The sequence below is a fragment of the Orcinus orca genome, chromosome 13, assembly GCF_937001465.1.
Source record: "Orcinus orca chromosome 13, mOrcOrc1.1, whole genome shotgun sequence".
Classification (NCBI taxonomy): domain Eukaryota; kingdom Metazoa; phylum Chordata; class Mammalia; order Artiodactyla; family Delphinidae; genus Orcinus; species Orcinus orca.
In genome coordinates, this window is record NC_064571.1 from 66,216,820 (window position 1) to 66,244,765 (window position 27,946).

General features: G+C 36.9%; 1 protein-coding gene across 1 annotated transcript; it reads right to left on the reverse strand.

Moving 5' to 3' along the window:
* Window positions 1-886: 886 nt before the first annotated feature.
* YIPF4 (Yip1 domain family member 4) lies at window positions 887-27,946 on the reverse strand. Its single transcript, XM_004268200.3, has 6 exons — window positions 27,606-27,946; window positions 12,336-12,489; window positions 10,591-10,762; window positions 8,519-8,596; window positions 5,236-5,349; window positions 887-1,290 (listed from the first exon to the last, which is right to left on the reverse strand). Exons 1-6 carry the CDS (start codon window positions 27,682-27,684, stop codon window positions 1,153-1,155), a joined length of 735 nt encoding a protein of 244 aa, XP_004268248.1. The 5' UTR covers window positions 27,685-27,946; the 3' UTR covers window positions 887-1,152.

A 27,946-nucleotide genomic window follows, 5' to 3' on the forward strand; every position in this document is an offset into this window, starting at 1 on the left:
TATTTTATCTACTGTACAAACTAAGATTAAACGTACATCTACAGTCTATGAAATTATTTGCCAAAAAAATTTCTCTAGTTAAAATTTAATACTTCCCTTTGTAAATATTATTGTATTCTTGTTAAAGAGTACCTGATACTTGTTAAAATATCAAGTAATACAGGACAAGGTGTTATAAAAACAAAACACACAGCTGGGAAGCATTTTATTTTCTTCTACTTCATATAACATTGTTCAGGACCACAAGACTCTAATGGTCTCTTTCCAGCAACTTTTATGACTTTGGAGTACCACTTAAAAATATTTACTGATGCTATAAATATTACTGTTTTTCTACATATTGACAATTTTAATGAATGCCATATCCATCATATCTCTTGCTTTTTTGGTCAGAAAGATAAACAGAAACTTTAAATCAAATGTTTAGACATTCAAAAGTGGTTTTTAAAAGCACACCCAAATCAACCAAATCTACATCAGCAACTGTTATTAGTTTCAATTGTTATTATTAAGAATTCTTAACAAGGACATACTGACTGAAGCATGTATGAGATTTTTTTAATTATATATAATTTAAAAGCAAAATTAAATTTATAAATAAAAAGATTAATGGCCAAATTAAATAAAGTTTAAGCATCAGATTTAAAATATCTTAATTTTTAGGTTATTCAGAAATACATTTTGTGAATAATAAGAATTACTTCATAAATATATATATAAATATAAATATATATCTACAGGATCTGCAATGCAGGAGAAAACCCTTTAAAGAAAAAAATTGCACTTTTGGATTACCAGGATGCTGTCATATTTACCCTTCAAGTGAAATATAATTACCATTCCAGGTGCTTTTGGCACAAGTTTTTAGGAGAATATTGACACAATCTTAAAAACACAATGCTTTTATATTTTATTCACTGGAATATGATGAATCAAACAGAATTCAGAATTCTGACCAAAAATATTCAGGTAACTGCAATTGCTTAATTAAATACAAAAAAAAATATTGTTTTAAAAAGACCTTAGACTGCCTTTACATCTGGAACATGTAAAATTTTACCAGCAATACGTTTTTTTCAATCCCCTCAAGCAAGAATTCCCAGCCTACACAGAAAGGTAACATCGTCTTTTTCTACTCATATATGACTTAGATCACACCCCAGTATATAAGGACAAAAAATAAATGTATAATAAAAAGATTGGATAAATCAGGAGAGGCTTTTTGGTCTTGAATTCTTCACCCACTAACAATGAAGCAGCACTGTAGGCAGCCCAAAACACACCAAAGAGCTTTAAAAAAACAAACAAAAAAGACAAAAGGCAGCATATTAGCAAGTTAATTAACATTTTGGGTATCATAAAAATAACATTTACAGTATTTTTTTAAAACAACCCTAACAACCAATTGTAGAAGCAGTAACACTTATTGAGAATGTTTAAAACTTGTTAGGAATATTCATCCTTGCTCTGCTCCCTGACTTCTGCAAATGAAGTCTTTTGTTATCAAACTTGTCTAATCATAGGAATCACCTTGGGTGCCTATTAAAAAACAGAATCCTGGGATTCATTCTAGTTCTCCTGAATCAGAATCTTTAAGGGGAAGAAGGGTCTAATTATCAGACTTTTTAACAAGTGTCCCTGGTGACTTAAGATACGGCAACTTTCGGAAAAACTATTATAGGGATAGGCAGCTGAAAGATATTTGTTTCCTGAAAGAAAACTAATTGATCTTCACAAAATAGAAATTTTTCCTTTTTTTCCCCCAAGAAGTAGAAAAACATATTAAGTGAAAATTTTACACAACATTTATTAAGTATCAAATCATTTTCCCAGGACAAGGTAGAAGTATAGTGTTACATGGAAAGGAGGAAAACCATAACATTTTGGTTGAGTTTTCTTTTTTTTTTATTGTTTGAAAATTTTTCATAATAAAAAATTTTTTTTTGCTTTTTTTAAAAATTGAAGTATAGTTGATGTCCTAATGTATAGCACAGGGAACTATATTCAATATCCCATGGTAAACCATAATGGAAGAGAGTTTTCTGATTATGCACGTGCTTAATTTTAAATTATTTCAACTAGAAATTTATATAATACTTATCAATATAGTCACTGAAGGCATTTTACAGAATAAAATGAAAGGAAGAACTATAACGGTAGAAATCAGGGAAACTATGACAGAAACAGACCTGGCACAGACCAGGGTTTCTCAACCATGCACTAATCAAAATAGTTGTGGGAAGTTGTCCTGTGCACTGTAGGATGTTTAGCAGTATCCCTGGTTTCTAGTCACTATATACGAGTGCCATCCCAGCCCTCCCCATTTGTGATACCCAAAAATGTCTCCAGACATTGCCAAATGTCCTAGGGGGGCAAAATCGCCATCAGTTGAGAACCACTGGTACAGAGGTAAAAAATAAATACTGGCAGACTGACTGAAAATGTATTTGAGATGGTCCGATTTTATATTGTGCTTTTTAAACTAAAAACATACAAAAAAACCTGCAAGATATTTTAAACCTACAAAAAAGTATAGGGAAATAAATCAAGTAAAATTATAATCAAATTGCATTTGTATGGCATGATTAAATTTTTTTGTAAATAAATGGTTAAAGATTGGTAAGAGTTACAGAGATTTAATGTTAAAAAATGAGTGCTTGTAGATTAAACTGTATTCTAATGCTAGAGTTAAGTGATGAGAGTTTTGCAACATTATTTCTCAGCAAACTTTGGACTAAAACAAGAAACATGTAAAATAGATTGCTACACACAGAAGATTAAGTGATTAGGGAAAGAAATGTGGGGAAGAAAATCTAAAGTTTAAAAAGAATTGTATCCTAAACTTTTAATGATATAAAAAAGATTCTTCCGCTTTATAATAAAACATTCACATGTTGCATAAAGAACATTAAGACCAATTTTCAGTTGAACTCAATGACTAAAAATAACCAGAGGACAGTTTTAGCAATTTGGGCAGTAGTCTCAGAAGCATTCAAACATGCTTTAACCCAAGTAAAACAACACACAAGCAGTGATCCTGAATGATTCAGTAAAGTGGTATGTTCACTAAGGCTAGATAATTAAATGCCAGCATGGGGCTAGCTCTTGTACTGTAAGACTTTTAAACTAAGTGCTAATAATGACAATTAAAAAAATATTTAGGATTAGAGGAAAGAAAGCTCTTCTGCTTGGTCTCTAAAGTGTTCAAACAGTTCAAACATACAGAGATGTTCTCAAAATATTCGATTAACATTTATAATAATAACAGCTACCACTTTGCCTACTCTGTTAAACACTATACTAGACATTATTTATACTTTAAAATCCGTAACAAACCCTAAAAAGTAGTTAAGACTCCCAATTTGCACAGGAGGGTACTAAAAGATATCTCCCCAAGGCAAACAGCAAGTAAGTGGCAGAACCAGAATCTGAATTCAGAACTGACTGGTTCCAAAATCCAACTCTTCTCAATACCCAAGGCTTATATAATGTCAGTATTAGCCTGTAGTTACTCAATTCTAAAAGGAATAATTTTATATTGGAATTGGTAATAAACTTTAAGTAAAACCAAAACTCATAAAAGTTACTCTACTTAAAAATTTAAGTCGAAGTTCTATTTTCCATAAAGAAAAAAAATTATATTCACTATGTTATATACATACATGTGTTAGAGTGGTCATTTATTTCCAAAAGTTGTTCAAAATTAATAAATGCCAAAATTTAAGTTCAATCACTACTCATTAATATTTAATATTATCAGTAAATGTTTAAAGTGGGTACATATGTTAATATAAGCTTAACACAGCACAAAGAAGTCCTGATCTCTGCAACACAGAAAAGCCAATTTATTAGAACCATATATATCATATTTGGTAAAGAACTTACTATTCAAATATGAGTGACAATTATTAAATAAATGTCCAGTCCCAGTGGAATATTATTTTATTTATTTTTAGCGAGGTTTTTTTTTTATTGGAGTATAATTGCTTTACAATGTTATGTTAGTTTCTGCTGTACAATGAAGTGAATCAGCTATATGTATACCTATATCCCCTCCCTCTTGGACTTCCCTCCCACCCCCCTTCCCAATCCCACCCATCTACGTCATCACAGAGCATCAAGCTGAGCTTCCTGTGCTTTATAGAATATTCCCGCTATCTATTTTACGCATGGTAGTGTACATATGTCAATCCTAATCCCCCAATTTGTCCCACCATCCCCTTCCACACCTGTATCCACATGTCCATTTTCTACATCTACGTCTCTATTCCTGCCCTGCAAATAGGTTCATCTGTACCATTTTACTAGATTCCACATATATGCATTAATATATGATATTTTTTTCCTCTTTCTGGCTTACTCCACTCTGTATGACAGACTCTAGGTCCATCCAGATCTCTACAAATGACCCAATTTCGTTCCTTTTTTATGGCTGAGTAATATTCCATTGTACATATGTACCACATCTTTATCCATTCATCTGTCGTTGGACATTTAGGTTGTTTCCATGTTCTGGCTACTGTAAATAGTGCTGCAATGAACATTGGGGTACAGGTGTCCTTTTGAGCCAGTGGAATTTTAAATAAATACCTCCCACAAAATCTAAGTCAGATGAACTAGAAGAAAATTTTAACATTAAATTAAAAAATTCTCTGAGTGTAATACCCCAAGGTCTGATTTGCTCTTTGTTCTTTATTCTGCCATAGACATACATTATAATTTATGGCAATTAAAAGGGGAAAATAAAAGAAATACAACTGGTATAATTAGTGAGTAAGGTCCCTGTTCCAAAACACTACGAACTGTTTGATAAACAGTTATAGATTACAAGATTCTTAGCCAGAGAACTAGTACAGTCAGCTCTTATTACCTGTGGGTTCTGCATACACGGATTCAACCAACTGTGGATCGAAAATATTTGGGGGGAAGAAAAAATACCAGAAAGTTCCAGAAAGCCAAACTTGAATTTGCTGCACTACAGACAACTATTTATATAGCATTTACATTGTATTAGGTATTGTAAGTAATCTAGAGATGATTTAAAGTAGATGGAAGGATATGCACAGATTACATGTAAATACTACACCATTTTGTACAGGGAACTTAAGCATCTGCAGATTTTCTTGTCTGCGGGGGGGTCCTAGAACGAATCTCCCATGGATACGGAGGGACAACTGTATACTTTTTTTTTTTTACTGGGAAACAGTAAACTACTTTTTATAACACACTACTTACTTTTATAAGTGTAGACACCACTTCAAATGATCCAACCACCAAAAGTATAGGGGCTATTACAATGAGAGGAAGTAATGAATATCCTATAACTCCAAGAACTTGGCCATATGCAACCTGTGAATTTTCAAAATGTTAAATAAATATCACAGAAATCAAGATACTTATTTTAACCACTATTAAACATCATATATACTTTGTTGTACTTACATAAAGGTGAGAATTAAGAAAAAAGTATCATACCCATTATATTTCAAATTATCATATAGTCTCATATTCGTGGACAAGGTCAACAACCCACCGTGATTTCAATTATCAATTCTGATAATACCCAAATCTACATTTCCTGCCCTCTCTCTTTTGAGCTTCAGACTTATATATCCAATTACCTTGAGTATATCTCTTAGTCACTATTTCCCTTGTTGTAGAAGGATTATTTAAAGGAACCACAACCATCTTATTTTGATGAAAAATTCAAGTCTAGAGAAGCTAGATGTGACAAATGCAGACTAGAAGGGAAGGGAGAGAAGGTAGGAGGACTGAAGAGAGAAATATTTTTTAGTGGCTACTGTGTGCCACACTCCGTGATAGAGCTTCACATATTGTGAAGATCAAAGGCACTAACAACCCTATGTGGTATTACTGTCCCCATTATGAAGAAAGTGATTCCAGAGAGACAAAGAGCTTTGTTCAGGAAAGCAAAGCTAGTTGGTAAGAGTTCAAATTAAGATCTAGGTCTTTTAACTTCTCTATCAACAGTCCTAAATTACCAAAACATTTAGTGACACCTTTTTTCACCTAAAAATTATATGAGGTTTTGTCTAGAATGTAAGAAATAATATGCAAACAAATGTCACTGTTAGAATTATTTTAAATTTTCATAAGCAGAGTGATAAAATTACATAGATAAATGTTATTCTACATTTATTCAAGAGTTTTAAGTTAAGATGATGGATTGAGTGCATATATCTAATACCATTCCTTCCTGAAACTCCATTAAAAGGGAAGGAAAAAAGGAAACTCCTTTTTATAAGAAGCATAAACAGGAGATTAGAAGACAGGACAAGAGCACCTTGATTTTGGAAACTGGAAAGCAGAAGAACAAGAGCTTGGTGGAGACCTTTCCACCAAGTATGAGAAAAAGGCTCAAGAGTTCTGCATTTAGCATTCAGTGTTCATAGAGCAAGCCTGATATGAGTCAGCACCCACATGATATAGTAACTCTGCCTGGCATCCCTTGTGCTTTACCCTCTTCACAGAGAGTTGAATTCCAGAGTGCTGGAATTCCTAGGTTTATAGTAATTCATAAAGTCTAATTTAATGGAGCAGTGATTCTCAAGGTGTGACCCATGGACCTCTGGGGGTCCCAGAGACTCTTCTTAAAGACTGGAACGTCAAAACTATTTTTTGTAATAGGGGACTTCCCTGGCGGTCCAGTGGTTAAGACTCCACGCTTCCACTGCATGGGGCACAGGTTCAATCCCTGGTCGGGGAACTAAGATCCCACATGCCACAAGGCACGGAAAAAAAATAAATAAAACTTAAAAAAAAAAACCCAGGGCTTCCCTGGTGGTGCAGTGGTTGAGAGTCCGCCTGCCAATGCAGGGGACACGGGTTCGTGCCCCGGTCTCAGAAGATGCCACATGCCGTGTAGCGGCTGGGCCCGTGAGCCATGGCCGCTGAGCCTGCGCGTCCGGAGCCCGTGCTCCGCAACAGGAGAGGCCACAACAGTAAGAGGCCCGCGTTCCGCAAAAAAAAAACCCACAAAACTATTTTTTATAATAGTAATAAAATATTATTTGCCTTTTTAATTGGGTTGATATTGGTACTAATAGAACAAAAGCAATGGGTAAAACATGCTGCTTTAGCACAAATAAGGTGGCATGAAACATACTAGTAGTTACTGTGTTCTTTACTACCCCACACTCACAGGAAAAGAAGAAAAAAAGCCAGTTTCACTTAAGAATGTCCTTAATGAAGCAGTTAAAATGATTAATTTTATTAAGCCTCAACCTTTGAATATGTCTTTTTAATATTCTGTGTAACAAAATGAGAAGTACACAGAAAGCATTTCTTCTGTATCTTGATTCAATGGTTATCCCAAGGAAGAGCATTTGTACAACTGTGTGAGTGAAGAGTTGAATTAGATGCTTTATCCATAGAATACCACTTTTACTTGAAAGAACAACTGAAAGACAAACTATGATTATTCAGAGTTAGGTACTGACAGGCAACATGAATGAAAATGAATGAAGTGAGCCTCTTATTTCAAGGAAAACTGACAGTATTTCTTCCAAATTACAAAATTTCTCTCAAGCAAAAAGTAGAATTTTGGAAAACTTGTATCCAACACTCTTATCTTGATAGTTTTCCAATACAGATTTTTCTGATGAAATAGGTGGTGATATTAATGAATGTGATTTTCTGACATTGTACAATAAAACGAGTCAACATTTGGAAGATCTACAAAGCTCAGGGAACTAATGTTTTCTTAGTAGATCGTGCATGGGTAAAAAGATCCATCCAAAGTCAATTTCAATGATACAGTGTATAAAAAGTTCACTGATATGGTTTGAGATTCCTCACTACAACGAACCTTTAAGAAAATATTACTTGTTGAGTGTTGATGTAGTATCAGAGTAGAATAATCATAATCATCCAAAACATGTATTAAAATACTCTTCCTTTTAAAATTATATACCTGTGTGAGGCCTTATTTTTTACTTTAACCAAAATATAGCATAACAATTGAATGCAGAAAGCAGATATTAGAATACAATTTCCACTAACCCAGACATTAAAGCTACTTGCAAATATGTAAAACAATACCTTTTTCTCACTTTGTTTTGAAAAATAGTTTTCATTAAAATGTATTTTTTATGTCAAAATGTATTTGGTTTACTTTTAGTTTTAAATGAATAAATATATATTTAAAATTTTTATTTTAATTTCTAACATGGTAAACATCAATAAATACAACCTACAGAAAGAAATCTCTTTGGGGACCTGAGATCAAAAAGTTTGAGAACTGCTGTAACAGAGAATAAATTGCATGCTTCCCTAAAAAGCTATACATTATTTATGAGTGAAATTGGATTTTCTTTCCTCTTTATTTCTCATAACATTTATACTAATATTTACATCACCTTAAAAGAAGTAGCATAACTTAAAAGCAATTCTGGGACAAAAAGCAGTTACAATGAACATAGCTACTGATACTACCTGCAGTATCAAAAATAAAGCTTACCATAAAAAACAAAGGCTATTTTCAAAATTAACCACTTACTTCTCCACCAAGAACTCTGGCCAGTAAGAAAATTGTTAATGAACCAAATATCCAAATGGTTATAATCCATGAGACCACCTTAAGAGAAAAAAAATTCATGCAGTTAATATCTGTGTACCAAATAAGCTGATAATTTCCCACGAACTCAATCCTCTACCATATATTTTGGTATACCCAACTTCAGGTCATAGAGAGTTTGGGTTCCCAGGTAAAACTTAATAAGAATATAAATGTGTAATGTAATTTTACATCCAAACTGAAAATTTAGCAATGATCAATTGCCTAAGGAAACCTTAGTATTTTATGATATATAATAAAAGAACTGCAAAGAAAGACCAAACTGTTGACTCCCAACCCCTGCTGTATAGCATTTTGGAAGGTAAATTCATCTGTGAAACAAGTTACCAGTCTTCTCAAGAGGTCTCTAAAATTTACATTAATTACACATTTATCCAAGTAATAGAATGTGGACGATACTTCACACAATTTTAACTCCTGAGACTTGACATAGTAATGATATATGCATGTATTTCCAAGTTCTGTCTCCTTGGGGGGGTCTAGAAATAATGACACCCAGTAGCAACATAAGCACACTTATTGCCCAGATCCTGGTTTCTAAATATTCCCCAAAAGGCACTAGGACTCCCTAGAAAAATGACTGATTCTGGGCTGGGACAGGGACAATAAAAGGTGAGCCCAGAACACTCTGTGGAGTCAGAAAGAAAGGAAGTACTCAAAAAAGATGGGGATATGGCAAAAGGATACAGAAGCTAACCTGAAGGCGCTCCCAATGGCTAAAACTGCAACAATCTGAGCAATAAAATAAATGACAGTATTGTATTATAGTCCAGAAAATAAAATAAATATCCATGAGTCCATACTGACAAAAATAAATGAATGATTAAGTAATGACAAAGAAGCATTCTATGGAGATAAGAATCTTCTGTTTTTAGCCTTAGAACACTTTGTTCAAATGAAAGATTATATAAAATAGATAAAATTCATATAGAGATGTTCTACATGAAGGGTTGGTGGTGGGTAGGAGACCAGACCCCCATTCAACTTCTTCAATGGTCCTTATACTTGCAACAGAATACTTGATATGAACTACTGATCCAAGGTAAATACTAATAGGACCAGTATTATATAACGTTAAGGGTCTTGCTATGGAGAGAACACTCTGGATTATCTGGTGAGCACTAAATGTAATCACAACTGTCCTTTAAAAAAGGAGGCAGAGGGATATTTGACTACAGTAGAGAAGGCAATGTGACAAATGGAAACAGATTGCAGTGATGCAGCCAGAAGTCAAGGAATGTTGGCAGCCTCCAGACATGGGAAGAGGCAAGCAACAGACTGTCCTGGAGCCTCCAGAAGAACCAGCCCTGCTGACATTTTGATTTTAGCCCTTTAAGACTCAATTTGGGTTTCTGACTTTCAGAACTGTCAAAGAATAAATCTGCATTGTTTTAAGCCACTAAACTTGTGGAAATATGTTATAGTACAAAAGGAAACTAATTCATTTCCAAATCACTCTGTGGTAAAGAGTTATTTTTTACTCCCCTAAAGCCTTAAACTAGGGATGAGGGAATGATATGCATGTGCCATATTTTGATGATAGAGATAAAGCCTCTGAGAATAGGACAAAGTATTATATAAAAACAAAAACGGATGGAATTCTTGTCATCATTTATTAAGAAGCTTACTGTAAAAAACAGAACTAAAAATGAATAAAAGATAAGAACATGAGTATTGTGTTTCAAACTCTTTATCCTTGGGAGAAATCAGAAAGGGTATGGGCAGCTGGGAGCAGTCCCAACCATTTTACCCACTTGCCATACAAATACTAATACTTTTTATGAGAATGAGGATGTAGAAGAGTTTGGAAATCATTAATCCAAGGCACTCCCCACTTATTTAATTAAGAACAGCTTGTAGGGATAAACAAGTGAGAAATAATGGGTAAAGCTAAAGCATTTCTCAAACATGAAGTACTACAGTTAATATTTGGCTATTTTCAATTTTAAAACTCTTAAACTATTTAGAATTTGTGAAAAGTAAGATATACTTACCCTAAACTGTCCATATAATGATATCATGGAAAAGAAAAGAACAACAGCCAGAGGACCCCAAAAGTCAGGATTGTCTCTCACCACTTGCCTATTAAAACCTAGTGATGGCATTGGCATCAAAACACATCGAATTTTGTAGTAAATATCCTTTAGGTCGATATCCAATTCTTCCCTATAATTTTAAAATAAGAATTCTTAAAAAGCACACACTTCTGAATACTGAGACAGTTGCAGCAGAATTTAAGAAAAGTTTAAATATAACATTACAGTCACCACAGATCAACAAAACATTTGCATTTGAAGTACCACATTTCACTGGTTCCATGATGAACATTTTTATCATTTCAACATCTCTAAAGTTGGGATGCATCTCACAATAGCTGGTGTCTTACAACTGCTGTCAGTCTGGAGTGAAGCCAAGTGCTTCCAAGATCTGCCTTTCCTTTTGCCAGTCTCCTGGAGGCACTATCAACTTGGGACTTTAAATAAAATTCTCTGCTTGAGACTTTTTGGGACCGTACTGATAAATCAGACTGCAATCCTATATTCTCACAGACACTTTTTCTTCCAACACCCCACCCAGTGCCAAACAGACAAGCAAACTTCCTTGCTGTCTCTCTTTGTATGGTAGGTTATTTCTCATTTATCCTTACACTAAGGAGATAAGATAGCCCTTTGATGTCCTAGCTTTATGCTGTCTTAGGTACTTTTTCTGTTTTATCAATAAACGTGAAATAACTGCATCTTATAATCCATACCATCTTAGATTTGATGAAGTTCGGTATATTAACAGTTAAGAAACAGGATGTTTTAGCACTTGATCTACCAATAATTACTACAGAGAATAACTTGGTAATACCTTGATTTTACAAAGCTATAGGTTCTTCTTTCCAAAATTGTTAAATTCTTCACCTTTTTTCCCCAAGTGATACATAATCACTTAAAAATTTTCAAGTACTATGAAGAAAGTGAAAGTATCCCTATAGTCCTCCCAGTGGTAGCTCTAGAATTTCTATATAGGAGAGAGTTTGGAGGGGTAATCTTTTTGGAAATCTTAAACTGAACTTCCACAGCACGCACCCAAGCACCTTGCTTTTTTACTTACATTGTATGTTCACTTCAGATATCTATAGACCCAGGTAAGTCCTAACAGTTTGGAGTATATTTGTGTGTGATATAGGATTATGATTCTTTTAACTTTTGCCATTCAGTAGGTTAAAAATATTCTCTCATTATTTCAGTTTTACTAGTTACAGTTGACCTGGAACAACTTTGGGGTTATGGGTACCACCCTCAAAGATCCACATATAATTTTGACTCCCCCAAAACTTAACTAAAAGCCTACTGTTGACCAGAAGCCTTCCCAATCACATAAACAGTTGATTAACATATATTTTATATGTTACATGTACATCTACATATACTTTCTGCATTCATGACATACCTTTTTCTTAATTTTTTCGATACTTCTAGGCTGCATGGTTCGTCTGCGAGTTTTTTCACATTGTTGCAAACTCAAAAAAATTCCCAATGTATGTATTAAAAATAATCTATGTACAAGTAGACCTACACAGTTCAAACCTGTGTTGTTCAAGGGTCAACTATAACAGTAAAACTGAAAATAGCTAAAACTTTTGACCAAAAAGGTTAAGATTTTCTATACCTGTCTTAAACAATACGAAAAAATACAATCATCCCACAGACTAGCTCTAAAAAACCAAAAAATACATATTATTTTTACATACAAGAGTGGCTTGTTATCTTCAGGGTCATCATCTTCAACTTCCAAAAGCCAGCCATATCCTCTTTGTCTCAGAAATGTAGTAGCTGTAGACTCTTTGATAAAATCTCCACCAAGGTTTAACTTGACATCTGGGGATGCTATTGAACCACTGAGATCTAAGGAGAAAAGAGGACAAAACTATAAACCAAGGTAAAATGTGTGAATCCTAACCAACACGAGCATATATCCAATTAAATAATTATCACTTGAAGATCTCTACATATGAACATCTGCTACTGTATACAATCTTTGTATTTTATAGTTGACAGTGATAAAAACAAGACAGCAGGCCCAAAATGGAGTCACTTATGCTAAGTATCATGTCACCAAACCAAGACTTAATTACAGTTTTGGCCTCTCCCAGAAACAGAACCTTAAACTAGTGAATCAGGAATCACCTGGTCAGCACTAGTGAAGTAATGTGCCTGAAAGACCCCTGCAATCTCCTAAAGGAAAGTGACCTTGCCATAACTAATCCACTTTTAGCTAGTATAACTTCCTTGTCCCACTTCCTTCTGCCTAAAGTCTTTCGTTTTGTACAGCTCCTCAGAGCTCCTTTCTACCTGCAAATTGGAATGCTGCCCATTTCATGTATCACTGAATAAGCCAATAAAATCTTTAAAAGTTACTCAGTTGAATTTTTTTTCAGTAATGATATCTAAAAACCACTTTTTACTTTTACAACAAGAAAACGAAAACAAGAGAGGTGAATTCACATGAAAGGTTTCACATCTAACTAGCTAGCCTTGTACCAGAATCTAGACTTAAAACTGTAACTTTAAAATTTAAATGGAAGATATATACAAAATATATTACAGGATATCACTTTGTTTTTTTTGTTTGTTTGGTTGGGTTTGGTTTGGTTTTGGCTGCACTGCGAGGCTTGCGGGATCTTAGTTCCCCGACCAGGGACTGAACCCAGGTCCGGCAGCAAAAGCACGGAGTCCTAACCACTGGACCCCCAGGAACTCCCAACAGGATATCATCTCGGAGTCCCTTCATTATTATGTACATTATGTGCTTCAGAACAAAGTGATGTATAAATTCTCTTTAAAGGCATTACATATTTATATATACAAACCATTAGACATAATTATTTGCTAAAGGAAAACCGCAGATAACTTCCCTTACTTTTTCATATATTTATTCATACATTATTTCTTTTAAAACTAAATATCTATGCTAAGTGCCTCATATATTAATGCTTAGTTTTGGATAAATCTGACTAGTAAGAGTTTCCTACTATTTCAGCTAACTTTTTTCTTTATATAATTACATCATTTATCTTTAGTTTTGGCAAAATAAAGGTTGTTGGGTTTTTTTAGGTCAATTCTAAAAAGCAGTGAAGGGCTTCCCTGGTGGTGCAGTGGTTAAGAATCTGCCTGCCAATGCAGGGGACACGGGTTCGAGTCCTGGTCCAGGAAGATCCCACATGCTGCGGAGCAACTAAGCCCGTGCGCCACAACTACTGAGCCTGAGCTCTAGAGCCCGTGCACCACAACTACTGAGCCCGCATGCCACAACTACTGAAGCCCGCATGCCTAGAGCCCATGCTCTGCAACAAGAGAAGGCACCACAATAAGAAGCCTGCACGCCACAACAAAGAGTAGCCCCCGCTTGCCGCAACTAGAGAAAGCCCGCGTGCAGCAACGAAGACCCAACGCAGCCAAAAATAAATAAATAAATAAATAAATTTACATAGATTAAAAAAAAAGCAGTGAAGAGACTCTGTTATCCACGTTACAAAATAAATTCCACTCACAGTCTGTACCAGTGCCTTAGAGGTTACAGATAATCACAGTAGTACATATGTCAAAATTTCTGGTCAAAAAAAAATTGGGACTAGTAAGGACTTGCTTGAGGTCATACAGGAATTAATAAAAAAACACATTTGTAGGACCAGACAACATGCACTAGTAAACAACCATCAATGTTGTTAACTAGAAGTCAAAAGACTGGAGTGATACTTTAGAAAACAATTTCGGCAACAGCAAACCAGAACACTCAACACAGACTCTCCTTTCCTGGAGATCCTATACAGTAGAACGAAGAGCTTAATTTGCACATTACCCTAAATTCTAGGTTAGCTTTTGAGAACTGCCATTAAAAAATTCTGGCTTAAACTTCAATCAGTGAGTGGATCAATTATGAGTCACATAACGATCTGGTTCTGACAACTCCTGCAATTAATTATAATAAAGTTTGCATTCTGAAGCTAAGTCCTAGCTAAGCTACTAATTAATACAGCAAATCATTAATGCCTTCTGGTCTCCAGTTTCCTATTCAAAGTTCTTTCCAGGTTTAACATTACATGATTCTAAAAAGCTTTTATAGTTTAGTTAATTCATCTAGAGATAAAATGCAAGTACTTTTGAATTCACTGTCCTTCCCTACTTAAAGCTTAAAAATAGTCCCTATAGATGCTAATTGCCATAGAATCTTGTGATTAAAATATTCTCTCAAAATTACTTTCTGCTTCTTTGTCATACTCTAAGTTGAAAATGAAAGAGTTGAAACTTAACTAAAATTCTACTTCCAACAGGTACAAAGAGTGCCTTTCTTGATTTAACAAGAGGAAAACTTAGATCAGGAAGTCATTAGTAGAGCAGTGACATTAAAGGTTTTGGAATTATAAGGCAGGAAAGGACCTTAACAACTGTTTCCTGGCCTCTAGAAAAGACTGCAGTTAAAGTCCTTAATCTAAACCAAAAAAGGATATATAAATTATAGTGCTAAGGAGTGCTGTGAGAAAGAATTGTATATGTTTAGGAGTTTTTCATAGCAGGGATGCAGGACCTCAAAAAGACACCTTTAGCTTATAATTTTGTAGTGTTTTCCATTCTATGCAAAGAAGGAAAATATCATGGACATATGGTAGGAGAATGCTAGAAACAGCAGTCTGACAAACCATCCAGTTCCCCCAAGACACAATTACATGTGTTAAAAATAAAGCAACTGGGCTTCCCTGGTGGCGCAGTGGTTGAGAGTCCGCCTGCCCATGCAGGGGACGCGGGTTCGTGCCCCGGTCCGGGAGGATCCCACGTGCTGCGGAACGGCTGCGCCCGTGAGCCATGGCCGCTGGGCCTGTGCGTCCGGAGCCTGTGCTCCGCAAAGCGAGAGGCCGCAGCAGTGAGAGGCCCGTGTACCGCAAAAAAAATAAAATAAATAAAGCAACAGAAGGGCTTCCCTGGTGAGCCATGGCCGCTGAGCCTGCGCGTCCGGAGCTTGTGCTCCACAACGGGAGAGGCCACAACAGTGAGAGCCAAAAAAAAAAGCGTACAGCCAAAAAAAAAAGCAACAGAAAAGTAAAAAAACTCAGTAGTTAGCCTAACATGTGATCAAGCTAACAGGTAAAAAATAATGTCGGAAAACAATGAGAAATATTAAAAAAAAAATAAAGGGGGGGGGGGTCACTCCAGGAGCACAGCTGTCTTACATTAAACCACGGTAAGAACCAGCTTGCTTGATCGTCAACTCTAGGACAGGTGTCCAGAATTATAAAACACTGATCTTAAATTAATCCTTTCTTACTACACTATAATATTCTTGTCATTTTCTAAGTAAAAAATAACATAAAGATAATAATAAATGTAAATGGTTTTAAGAGGAAATAATCTTTGAAAGAAATCTTAAAAATGTTTCCACTACTGTTTGGGTTCAGAGAGAGGAAAGAATATCAGTAAGTTTCAAGTTTTATTAAAAGCCACCTGGAAAAACTGCAGAACAAAACTTAACAGTAATCTTCCCTCCCTTTCAACTCAAGTGTATTACTGGGTGAGGGATCTTTTCTCTGAATCTTCTCCTCAGCCTGAGAACTTCACTTTGAAGAATTCAGTCAGTGTAGTATGAGAGCATACTCAGGGTGAGATTTACTGATCTGCCCCTACAAAAGTTCTAGATTTCTATGAAAGAAGAGTAATCTGCAATGAACATGAACATTTTGTTGGTACTTGCCAACTTCTTACATAACATGAATAAGCGTTTTCTTACTTAACAAGCAACCAAGAGCAAGGACAAAAATAATTCCATTTTATCTGAATGAAAATGAAATCCATGTGTGCTTAAATCTAAACCAGAATTGACTATTGTGCAACAAAATAAAACAAGCACATGTTTCATACTAAAGGGACAAACACTGTTCCATTTTAGTTATAAAAACATTTTAATGCGTATATAGGCCAATGAAAGAGCTCAAGAAACCAACACAAGTATATAATGATTTTATAATTGCTAGACCTATATTGGAGTTGATTATGTTACTCCATGAGAAAAACTTTTAAAGCCTTGTATAAAATTGTGTCCTAGGTTTTATATATATATATATATATATTTTTATATATATATATATATATATACTTTTTAATTTTTTATTTATTTTTGGCGGTGTTGGGTCTTCATTGCTGCGCGCGGAAGCGCCTTCTCTAGTTGCGGTGCACAGGCTTCTCACTGCGGTGGCTTCTCTTGTTGCAGAGCACGGGCTCTAGGCACACGGGCTCAGCAGTTGTGGCTCACGGGCTTAGTTGCTCCGCGGCATGTGGGATCTTCCCAGATCAGGGCTCGAACCTGTGTCCCAGGCATTGGCAGGCGGATTCTTAACCACTGCACCACCAGGGAAGCCCCTAGGTTATATTTTTATTCATATCATTTTGGTTTACGATTTCAGTAGCTTTACTATTCAATATTGCCAGTTAATTTTCATATTGCACATAATATTAATTAAAATCAATTACATCTCCTGAGCCTACCTTTAGAAAAATCAAATCCCATTTTGGCATAAATCAGTTATCTAACAGAAATTTCTTTTATTTGCCTTATGAGTCTTTTAAGTTTTATTTTGAAATAATTATAGATTCACAGGAAGTTGCAGAGAGGTTATATGCACCCTTCACCCTGTTTCCCCCAATGGTACCATACCATCATACGTACTATCAAAACCAGGACACTGACACTGATACAGTTGATAGAACTTATTCAGATTTTACCAGTTTTAAGTGCACTTATTTGTGTGTATGTGTGTATAGTTCTATGCAATTTTACCACATTTATGGATTTGTGTAATGCCTTACAAGTTTAAAATTTATGAAAAGAAATAGATTAATTTTTTTAAAAGATAAATCTTGCTTAACTACCTTGTTTTCTTCCCAAGAAAGGTTGACTAAAAAGTCATTTTCAATTTTCAAACACAGAAGAAAAGCTATTCTTGCACCCATTATATATCATATATTGTACTTCTTGAGCACATTGTATAGAAGATACTTGTGATAATATCTATCTGGATATAATTTTTTAAAAATCAAGTAGGAAACTTTTAAAGAGGAAAAACTAAAGATTCCTCTATCAACACTACTAAATTATATTAGAAGTGACATCTTTCCTGGGGAGGGAGAATGTCACACAAAGTAGGCTAAATGGACACCTTAACAGAGTAACAGAAAATTATTGTTTACTCAAAAAAGCCTATTAACACAAAAATTATTGCATTATTATGTCTATAAATTACTGATCACAATAAAGTATTATGAGTTGTATATACTATCATTTTTATATAGGAGTGTCTTAGTCTGTTTAGGCTTCTATATAACAAAATACCATAGACTGGGTGGCTTATAAACAATAGAAATTTGTTTCTCACAGTTCTGGAGGTTGGAAGTCTAAAGTCAGAGTGTCAGCATGGTCAGGAAAGGGCTCTCTTCTGGCTAGCTGACTTCTCCTTGTGCCCTCACATGGCAGAAACGGGTAGGGAGATCTGTGAAATCTTTTTTATAAGAGCACTAATCCCATTTATGAGGGCCCCATCCTCATGACCTAAGTACCTCCCAAAGGCTCCACTTCCCCACTGGGCATTAGGATTTCAACATATGAATTTTGGGGGACACAAACATTCAGACCATAAAAAGAGGTAAAAACACTGAGGAAGGCTGAGCTCAAAAAGCAATATATTGAGCCCAGTCCTCTTCTGTAGACTTATACAATCAAGTGTCAGTTTAACGTTGTAGTTATTTCAAAAGCATTTAAAACTCAATATTCCAAAACTGAATTCTTGATAGTTAAGGTCTTCCTCCAGTTTCCTATTTCAGTGAATAGTACCACTAATCCCATCTAGCACTGTAAACCAGAAGTTTAATTATCCTTGACAATTTCCTTCATTCACATGCTCCCCACACCATTCAACCACAACTAAATTCTATCGCTTTTACCCCTAAATATTTTTTGAACCTGCCCACTTTTCTCCATTTCTACCACCTGCACCATGCTCGTGCAAATTAACATCTCCTGTCTGTATGACTATAATGGTCTACTAACTCCTCTCCCTAGTCATTCTCTTTCCAATCCATTCTCACCTATAGGCAGAAGAATATTTTTAAAATGCAAATCTTTCACTCTCCCGTTTAAAATCCTTCAGTGGCCTCCCACTACTTTTTCAGCTCAAATCTAACAATCTCTACATGCCCTATCTACTTCTCCAGAACAATTTTCTGCCTCCCTACCCACCGTGACCCTATGTTCTAGCCATATTAAGCCTCTCAGTTCTTTGAATGAACCAGGATCCCTTGTACCTCAGGGACTTTGTACCAGGCTGTCTCCCCTAACTTCAGATAATTAAATGCCACCCATTCTTCAGTTCCTAGATATACTTTGTTTTTAATATATAAATTTATTTATTTTATTTATTATTTTTGGCTGCACTGGGTCTTCATTGCTGCGTGTGGGCTTTCTCTGGTTATGGCGAGCAGGGGCTACTCTTCTTGTGGTGCAAGGGCTTCTCACTGCGGTGGCTTCTCTTGTTGCTGAGCACGGGCTCTAGGCAAGCAGGCTTCAGTAGTTGTGGCATGCGGGCTCAGTAGTTGTGGTGCACAGGCTTAGCTGCTCTGCGGCATGTGGGATCTTCCTGGACAAGGGCTCGAACCCATGCCCCTTGCATTGGCAGGCGGACTCTCAACCACTGCACCACCAGGGAAGTCCCCTAGATATACCTATTTAAAGAAATTTTCCATGATCTCCCTGACTAGATTAGGTTCCTTTCATAGTCCCCTGGACTTTTCCTTCATAACATTTATCACTGTTTATAATAATGTATTTGTATGATTATTTGGATAATGTCTGTAAGTTCGCTGATGGGAGGAACTAAGGTGTGTTTGTTGTAGTTTTGTTTTGAACACGTATCTCCAGTACCTATAACAGTGCCTGGCCCATAGTAGGCAACCAATAAATGTGTGCTGGTTGGATGAATTAATTAATATAAGGGCAAATAGCTCCACAGAGCTTATATCAAGAAGAGACATCAGAGGTTTTTAATAAAGTAAATATACAAAATCAGATTTGCATTGTGTAAACATAATCTTAGCTGCACTGTGGAGGGCTGATTTAAGTGGGGGAGAGATTTGAGGAGGGAGTATGGTCAGCAAAAAGTATAGATGAGAAATGGAAAGGACTTGAACTAAGGCAATGTCAGTAGAAAGGGAAGGACAGATTAATTACATAGCTATTCTGGAACTATTCTGAAATAATTTGATGACCAACTGAATATGAGAAAGTGAGAGAGAGACTAGAGACAAGTTTCTGGCCTTTGGCAAAAGGAACTATATCACAAACAATAAGTCATTTTCACTTTAGTACCTTTCTCACTTTCAACATTGGTTAATTAATCCACCAATAAATATTTAAGGATTACTTATTTCTATAATGCCCTGAGAGTGATATAAAGAAGTGAGATACTTCAAGGAGTTCAAAATCCAACTGACAGTATATCCAAGCAATGGAATTTTATTCAGCCAGAAAAGGAATGAGTTACTGATTCATGCTGTAACATGAATGAACCTTGAAAGCATTATGCTGAGTGAAAGAAACCAGTCACAGAAGGTCACATATTGTATTACCCCATTTACATGAAATATCCAGAATAAGCAAGTCGATAGAGACAGAAAGTAGATTAGCGGTTGCCAGGGACTGGAAGGCAGGGAGGGAATAGAGAGTGACTGAAAATGGGTACAGGGTTTCTTTTTGGAGTGCTGAATATGATACAAAACCCTACTAGTACTGTAAAACACACTCTTGTGTAGGTAAATGACAATGCCTATTGCCAACAGATCATAGGTGCCATAGGAGTAAAGAGACCTAAGCTATCAAAGAGGTGGTCAGGAAGGCTATGTGGAAGTAGAACTGGAATCTGGCCATGAGAGATAAGTGGATGAGCAGAGAAGGAATAAGAAATCATTCCAAAGATGGGAGAAAATATCTGCAAATGATGCGACTAACAAGGCCTTAATCTCCAAAATATACAAACAGCTCATGAGGCTCACTATCAAAAAAACAAACAACCCAACTGAAAAATGGGCAGAAGACCTTAATAGACACTTTTCCAAAGAAGACACACAGATGGCCAGTAGGCACATGAAAAGATGCTCAACATCACTAATTATTAGAGAAATGCAAATCAAAACTACAGTGAGGTACCACCTCACACCAGTCAGAATGGCCATCATTAAAAAGTCTACAAATAACAAATGCTGGAGAGAGTGTGGAGAAAAGGGAACCCTCCTACACTGCTGGTGGGTATGTAAGTTGGTGCAGCCACTATGGAACAGTGTGGAGGTTCCTCAGAAAACTAAAAATAGAATTACCATATGATCCAGCAATCCCACTCCTGGGTATATATCCGCACAAAACTGTAATTCAAAAAGATACATGCTGGGACTTCCCTGGCAGTCCAGTGGTTAAGACTTCGCCTTGCAATGCAGAGGGTGCAGGTTCGATCCCTGGTCAAGGAGCTAAGATCCCACATGCCTTGGGGCCAAAAAAACAAAACATAAAACCGAAACAATATTGTAACAAATTCAATAAAGACTTTAAAAATAGTCCACATTAAAAAATCTTAAAAAAAAAAAAAGATACATGCACCCCTATGTTCATAGCAGCACTATTCACAACAGCCAAAACATGGAAACAACCTAAATGTCCATGGATAGATGAATGGATAAAGAAGATGGGGTACATATATACAATGGAATACTACTCAGCCATAAAAAAGAATGAAATCATGCCATTTGTAGCAACATGGATACAACTAGAGATTATCATACTAAGTGAAGTAAGTCAGAAAGAGAAAGACAAATACCATATGATATCACTTATATGTGGAATCTAAAATATGGCACAAATGAACCTATCTACAAAACAGAAACAGACTCTCAGACACAGAGAACAGACTGGTTGCCAAGGGGGAGAGGGGTGAGGGAGAAAAGGACTGGGAGTTTGGGATTAGCAGATGTAAACTATTATATATAGTATGGATAAACAACAATATCCTACTAGCACAGGGAACTGTATTCAATAACCTGTAATAAACCATAATGGAAAAGAATATTAAAAAGAATGTCTACATGTGTATAACTAAGTCACTCTGCTGTACAGCAGAGACTAGCACAACATTATAAATCAACTATTCTTCAATAAAAAATAAATAAAATTTTTAAAAATAATAAAGAAATCATTCCAAGGAAAAGAAAGGGCAGAGACAAAGGCATGGAAGCCCAAGGCTTATAAAAGGCACAGAGTTCAAAAGTTGTGGAAGATAGGTTGGGGACAAAGTGTTAAGAGAATAAATATCAGGCAAAAAAACCCTAATATTTTTAAACTTGTCTTTATAGGTAAGCATTTCTTTATGCATGTTCTGTGGAATCTGGATCCTATGAGATGCCCTCTACAAAAAGCTTTTGATATTCACTAAGTTTGGAAAACCCTGCATACTACAACCTCCATTTGGAGTTTCAGAACTAATATTGTCATATTAAAGGCTCTGGGAATTCTGCATTAAGGAAACTGGTTTAACTTAGCTTAACACATTATTTACCCAATTTTTGTCATGCAACCTTTCCCCTTTGGGAAACACTCCTGAAGGTCCTTCTGTAGATGATAGGAAGCAAGTCAAGTTCCAGCAGAATGGTAGGAATTGCTGGATGCTGAGGAAACAGGAAATAAGAGATAGTTTAGCTGTGAAAGTAAGGAAAAAGGGAAGTAGTAGATTTAATTAAAAATTCTGTCAATTAGGAGGGGACCTGTGAGTGATGATCGTGATGGAAGAAACAGAGGAGAAATAAAAAATGCTAGAGAGAAAAACAAAGAAAGGTTCCAAAAGAGGCAAGAAGATATGCGAATAAAAGCACTAGTAGAGGCTTATCCTTGGAAAGGAAGAAAGGTTTCCTTTAAGATTTGGAGGAAAGATGAATGTTTTGATATACATAAAATGATCATTAGAGGGAGAAAAATATGAGGACGGGAAAATGGCTATTGGGTGGCTTAGATCATCTTTCTTGGTTAGTTGTCTCTGTTCACGCCCTTTCCAACCACTTGTTGGACTTCTGTTGAATTAGTGTTGGCTTCAGTTCTAGCAGCACAACACCTTTATCTTAATCAAAAAGTATCATGTAGTCATCGAACATTTATTAAGTTCCTGCTATATACCAGGCTCTGTGCTAGGCAGTGGGTATGATACTGGTAGACAGTAAAACACAGCTTCTAACCCCAAGGGGCTCATGGTCTAAATCAGCATTGTTTTAGGTCTGTGAAGATTGAGAAGTATAAAATACAGGGACTGCTTCGACCAATTATTGCATTTGCATAATTTATAAGTGAATGCTCTTCCCTTTTTTCAACCTGAAGAACTCCTTTTCCTTCAAAATGTACCTCATCTGTCTCTGAAGACTTCCTTGATCCCTTCCTGCAGTTAACCACTTCCACCTTTGAACCTCTTTTTTTTTTCAATTAATTTATTTATTTATTTATTTTTGGCTGCACTGGGTCTTCGTTGCTGTGCGCGGGCTTTCTCCAGTTGTGGCGAGTGGGGGCTACTCTTCACTGTGGTGCACGGGCCTCTCATTGCAGTGGCTTCTCTTGTTGCGGAGCACGGGCTCTAGGTGCGTGGGCTTCAGTAGTTGTGGCATGTGGGCCCAGCAGTTGTGGCTCATGGGCTCTAGAGAGCAGGCTCAGTAGTTGTGGCACACGAGCTTAGTTGCTCCACAGCTTGTGGGATCTTCCCGGACCAGGGCTCAAACCCATGTCCCCTGCGTTGGCAGGCGGATTCTTAACCACTGAGCCACTGGGGAAGTTCCTGAACCTCCTTTTTATAGCATTTATTATGTATGATGAATTCTTTAAAATCCCATTCTTATTAAGCCATTTCTTGGTTAGGGACTTCCTCATATACAGTCCCTTGCATATGGACATACTCCATCCTACATATACAAAACATTACCTATCTTTCAAATTTTGGCAAAATATGACCAATATTAAATTGTCCCTGATCTTCTAGCTATAAAAAATTTCCTCCTCTTTTTGTTGATCTTTCATAATATTCTAAATCAGTGCCTCTCAAGCTTTAATGTGCTTATGAATCACTTAAGGATGATCTTGTCAAAATGTAAATTATGATTAAGGCAGATTCTGCATTACTAGAGCCCAGTAATGCCAATGCTGCTGGTCTGTGGAAATAAAGCAGGCAAAGAACTACTTATTTGTGTGACACAAAATAAAGTCAAAGGACTGTCTTAAAGACGTCTATATTATACTTAATGGTATCATTACTTTTTTTTTTTTTTGGCTGCGTTTGGTCTTCATTTCTATGTGCGGGCTTTCTCTAGTTGTGGTGAGTAGGGACTACTCTTCGTTGTGGTGCGCGGGCTTCTCATTGCGGTGGTACATTCTTGCATTTATACACATGCATTTCATTACTGCTTTTGGATGTAGTTTTACACCACAGAACTGAATATAAAGTCTGGATTTCATTATTCATTTACTAGCTTATTCACATAGTCTACGTTCTTTTTTTTTTTTTTAGTCTACGTTCTTTTAACTTGTACTTATGGACCTTGCTTTTATACACGTTACCTTAAGTAATTTTCACAATATTCTTATAAGTGTGATTTTCGTTTTATGGATGAAAATGTGAGTTTATAGAAGCTATGTAATTTGGCCAATATCACATAGCTTCTGTAAGAGTCAGAACTTTAACTGAAGTCTTCTGGCTCTAAACCAGTAACTTTTTAGTTATACCATCCAAAATGTGCTAGGTTTTATAGTCCCAAGTATCAATGTCATAGGAGATAAAAGAAAGCAGAAATCATTTATTCCTTCAACAAACAATTACTTTGTGATGTTAATATTCTGGGTTCTGTGCTAAGTGCTGGGATATAGAAAAAATTAGGGACATTTCTGTTTCTGAGGAACAGTTAAGCAAAGTTTCAGCAAGAAAGGAGTATTTGAATTCAGCCTTAAGTTTCATCTTGGGGGTTTCCCTGGTGGCACAGTGGTTGAGAGTCCGCCTGCCAATGCAGGGGACACGGGTTCGTTCCCCGGTCCGGGAGGATCCCACATGCCGCAGAGCGGCTGGGCCCGTGAGCCATGGCCGCTGAGCCTGCGTGTCCAGAACCTGTGCTCCGCAACGGGAGAGGGCCACAACAGTGAGAGGCCCGCATACCGCAAAAAAAAAAAAAAAAAAAAAAAAAAATTTCATCTTGGGGTAAGAAGGAGAAAAGCATTCTAAGCATGAGGACCTTGATACACATAGGTTTGGAGACAAACACCAAGGCACATTTTAAAACAAAGGACATGTACAAATTAGTATTGATAAGTATCACTGAGAAAGAGACTTGGACAGAATCTAGAAGCAAGGTATACAATAAAACCTCTACAAGCTAAAAACATCCATGGTTAGATAAACACCGTAAGAGGGGAAAAGCAAGAATTTACGTGACACGCTTAGAAACTAGAGAAGAAACTTGGTGTTGCAGAGTCAAATGTTTATGTTAGAGAACAGTAAAAAAATAACCGTGGCACCAATTAATAATGAAATCCAAAGCAGCAGCAACACTGCTAACAAATACTGAGCACTTAACTCTTCTAGGTGTACTAAGTGCTTTGCATTTGCAAAATGTTTGAGCACTTGGGTATTATTATTCTCATTTTATGTATACGAAAACTGAGGTTAAGAGAGATTAAGTAACCTGCCCAACATCACAAAGATAGTAATTGGTAAAGACAGGATGCAAATCCAGGACTCTATACTTCAGATACACTTTTCAGTTTACAAAAATATATGTCAGACTCATCATGGTTTAGTATAAAGAAATCTTAGGAAACAGAACGCTAGCTCTTAATTCCAGATCCTTCATGTGGAGGTTACTGAACTTCTCTAAGCCTCAGGTTCACTAGACCTAGAGTCTGTCATACACAGTAAGTCTGACTTACTGTGAAGTAAGTCAGAAAGAGAAAGACAAATACCGTATGATAACACATATATATGGAATTTAAGGGAAAAAAATGTCATGAACAACCTAGGGGTAAGACAGGAATAAAGACACAGACCTACTGGAGAACGGACTTGAGGATATGGGGAGGGGGAAGGGTGAGCTGTGACAAAGCGAGAGAGAGGCATGGACATATATACACTACCAAACGTAAGGTAGATAGCTAGTGGGAAGCAGCCGCATAGCACAGGGATATAAGCTCCGTGCTTTGTGACCGCCTGGAGGGGTGGGATAAGGAGGGTGGGAGGGAGGGAGACGCAAGAGGGAAGAGATATGGGAACATATGTGTATGTATAACTGATTCACTTTGTTATAAAGCAGAAACTAACACACCATTGTAAAGCAATTATACCCCAATAAAGATGTTAAAAAAAAAAACACAGGAATAAAAAAGCTCAGCAGGATTCTTAGAAAGATCAAACAAGCCGTTTGCTTAAAATACTGTAAATTTAAACTGTATAATGTTATAAACTTGAGGGTATTATACAAATATCTATCCTTGTCTGTATATCCCTGGATATACAGGGAGTCTATACAATCTTGGAGGCTATACGGAGAAGTCTGAATAAATCTTACGGATTTTACTTATTCCAGGTTTCTTGGTTTAATATATGGAGTCAATGGATTAGCTTGTTATATTATTGTCAGATTTTTTAGGCATATTTAAGAAAGGTAATTCCTGGAGGAAGTGGGGGTATTAGAACTATAAACACAGATATATAAGTCTGAACAAACATCAGGTTGTGATACTCAATTTTTTGTGTATACAGACAATTTTTCCTTAAAGTCTGGAAAACTATGGTTGGTTATTCCTCCCCAAGCACTAGGCTACCAAATGTAGATGAAACAAACTAAAATATTTTGGGTTGCTATATTTCACCAAATTTCCATATTACATTTAAATGTATCAGCTATGTTCTCTATGATAAAAATTGTATTTTGCATTTTAATATAACCAAAACTACAGTGCTATTTTTGTTTTTAAACAACGCCATTCAAAAACCAATACGAGGAAAGCAAAACAGAAAAAGGGAAAGCAAGCTATATTAACTGATGCATTACAAAACTCGATTTCTCAGGAAACACACTAGGTCCTTCTCTAGAATGAAATTTCTATAGTTAAGTATAACTTATTTTTCCATATCCAGCACTTAAGTCTGGTCACTGGAAAATTACTGGTATACTGGTATACAAAGTCTAACAAAAGTAGCAGAGAAAGATTTCAGTTACAAAGAGTCTGGTAAAGTACAGAGGAAAACAAATTCTCCCGTGCTGTAGAAAAATCTCTCCAGCACAAATGCTTCCTCAAAACAGTACATAAGGAAATCTGGAAAGCAACTGAAACTTCTTGTAATCCAGCTGGGTGTTCCCAAATATATCTGGGTCTACTTCTCTGAATATTGAGGTCAAACACCATAAAATAGGAGGAAAACTGTAACGTTGGCAAGATACCAGGTTCCATAAAACCCACAAACTCCTCGAGGGAAGTTAGTATTAGCAGCGCCTAATTTAATCTCAGCAAAAAGTTATGTGCTGATAAATAACAAAGCAACAAGCTCTCGTTCCTCGTTCTCATTCTTTGACACCTAGCCCGGCCAATCTAACCATCCCTTTCTGAGCAATGCCAAGTCACTTTAGAAATAAAATCTTGGGTCCCGTGGGTGCCCTCGAGGTGGGTAAGTTCGCCAGAAAAACCTGCCACCAGACGGTGTAGCGAAAACCAGAAGCTGACCGAGTCACTTGGAAAGTTCCCCACACCCCACCCTCGGCCACTCGGGCCTCTGGGAAGGCCCGGCGGGAGCAGAGGGCTCGAGTCCCCCATGGGTCAGCTTCTTGCCCGTCCCCACCGGGCCACAACCGCCTCGGCCCCAGAAAGACACTGCCGCGTCCGCCCGGCGTCCCCCAGTGCGACTCACGGGGCTCAGTCTCACCTTCCGCGTCTGCTGAGGAGACAAAGGTGAAGTCCCCGTTAGTGGGGGAATACGCAGGGGGAGGGCCCGGCGGCTGCATCTCGCGGCCCCACCGAGCCCGCGGCGGAGGAGGAGGCTGTGGCTGGGCCCAGGCCCCAAGGCGGCCGCGGCACCGACCAGCACGCGCGCCCGACGGCGCGACCCGCGAGCCGAGATATGTAGGCTGGGAACGAGTCCGGAGACGAGCGCAGCTGGCCGGGGGGCTGCCCCTGAGGGTCCCCCACCAAAGTCCTCTCGGTGGCTGCCGCCCAGAAACCACAACGCCGGCGCCCTGACAGGACCATAACAGTGACAGCGTCGCT

Excerpts from the sequence above, each read along its gene's own strand:
- YIPF4 (XM_004268200.3), bottom strand. The coding sequence starts at position 27,684 with ATGCAGCCGCCGGGCCCTCCCCCTGCGTATTCCCCCACTAACGGGGAC. Across the intron at positions 5,350-8,518 it reads CCAGAGTTCTTGGTGGAGAA|GTTGCATATGGCCAAGTTCT; the intron begins GTAAGTGGTTAA and ends GAAAATTCACAG. Across the intron at positions 1,291-5,235 it reads TGGTGTCTACACTTATAAAA|CTCTTTGGTGTGTTTTGGGC; the intron begins GTAAGTAGTGTG and ends GTTTTTTTAAAG.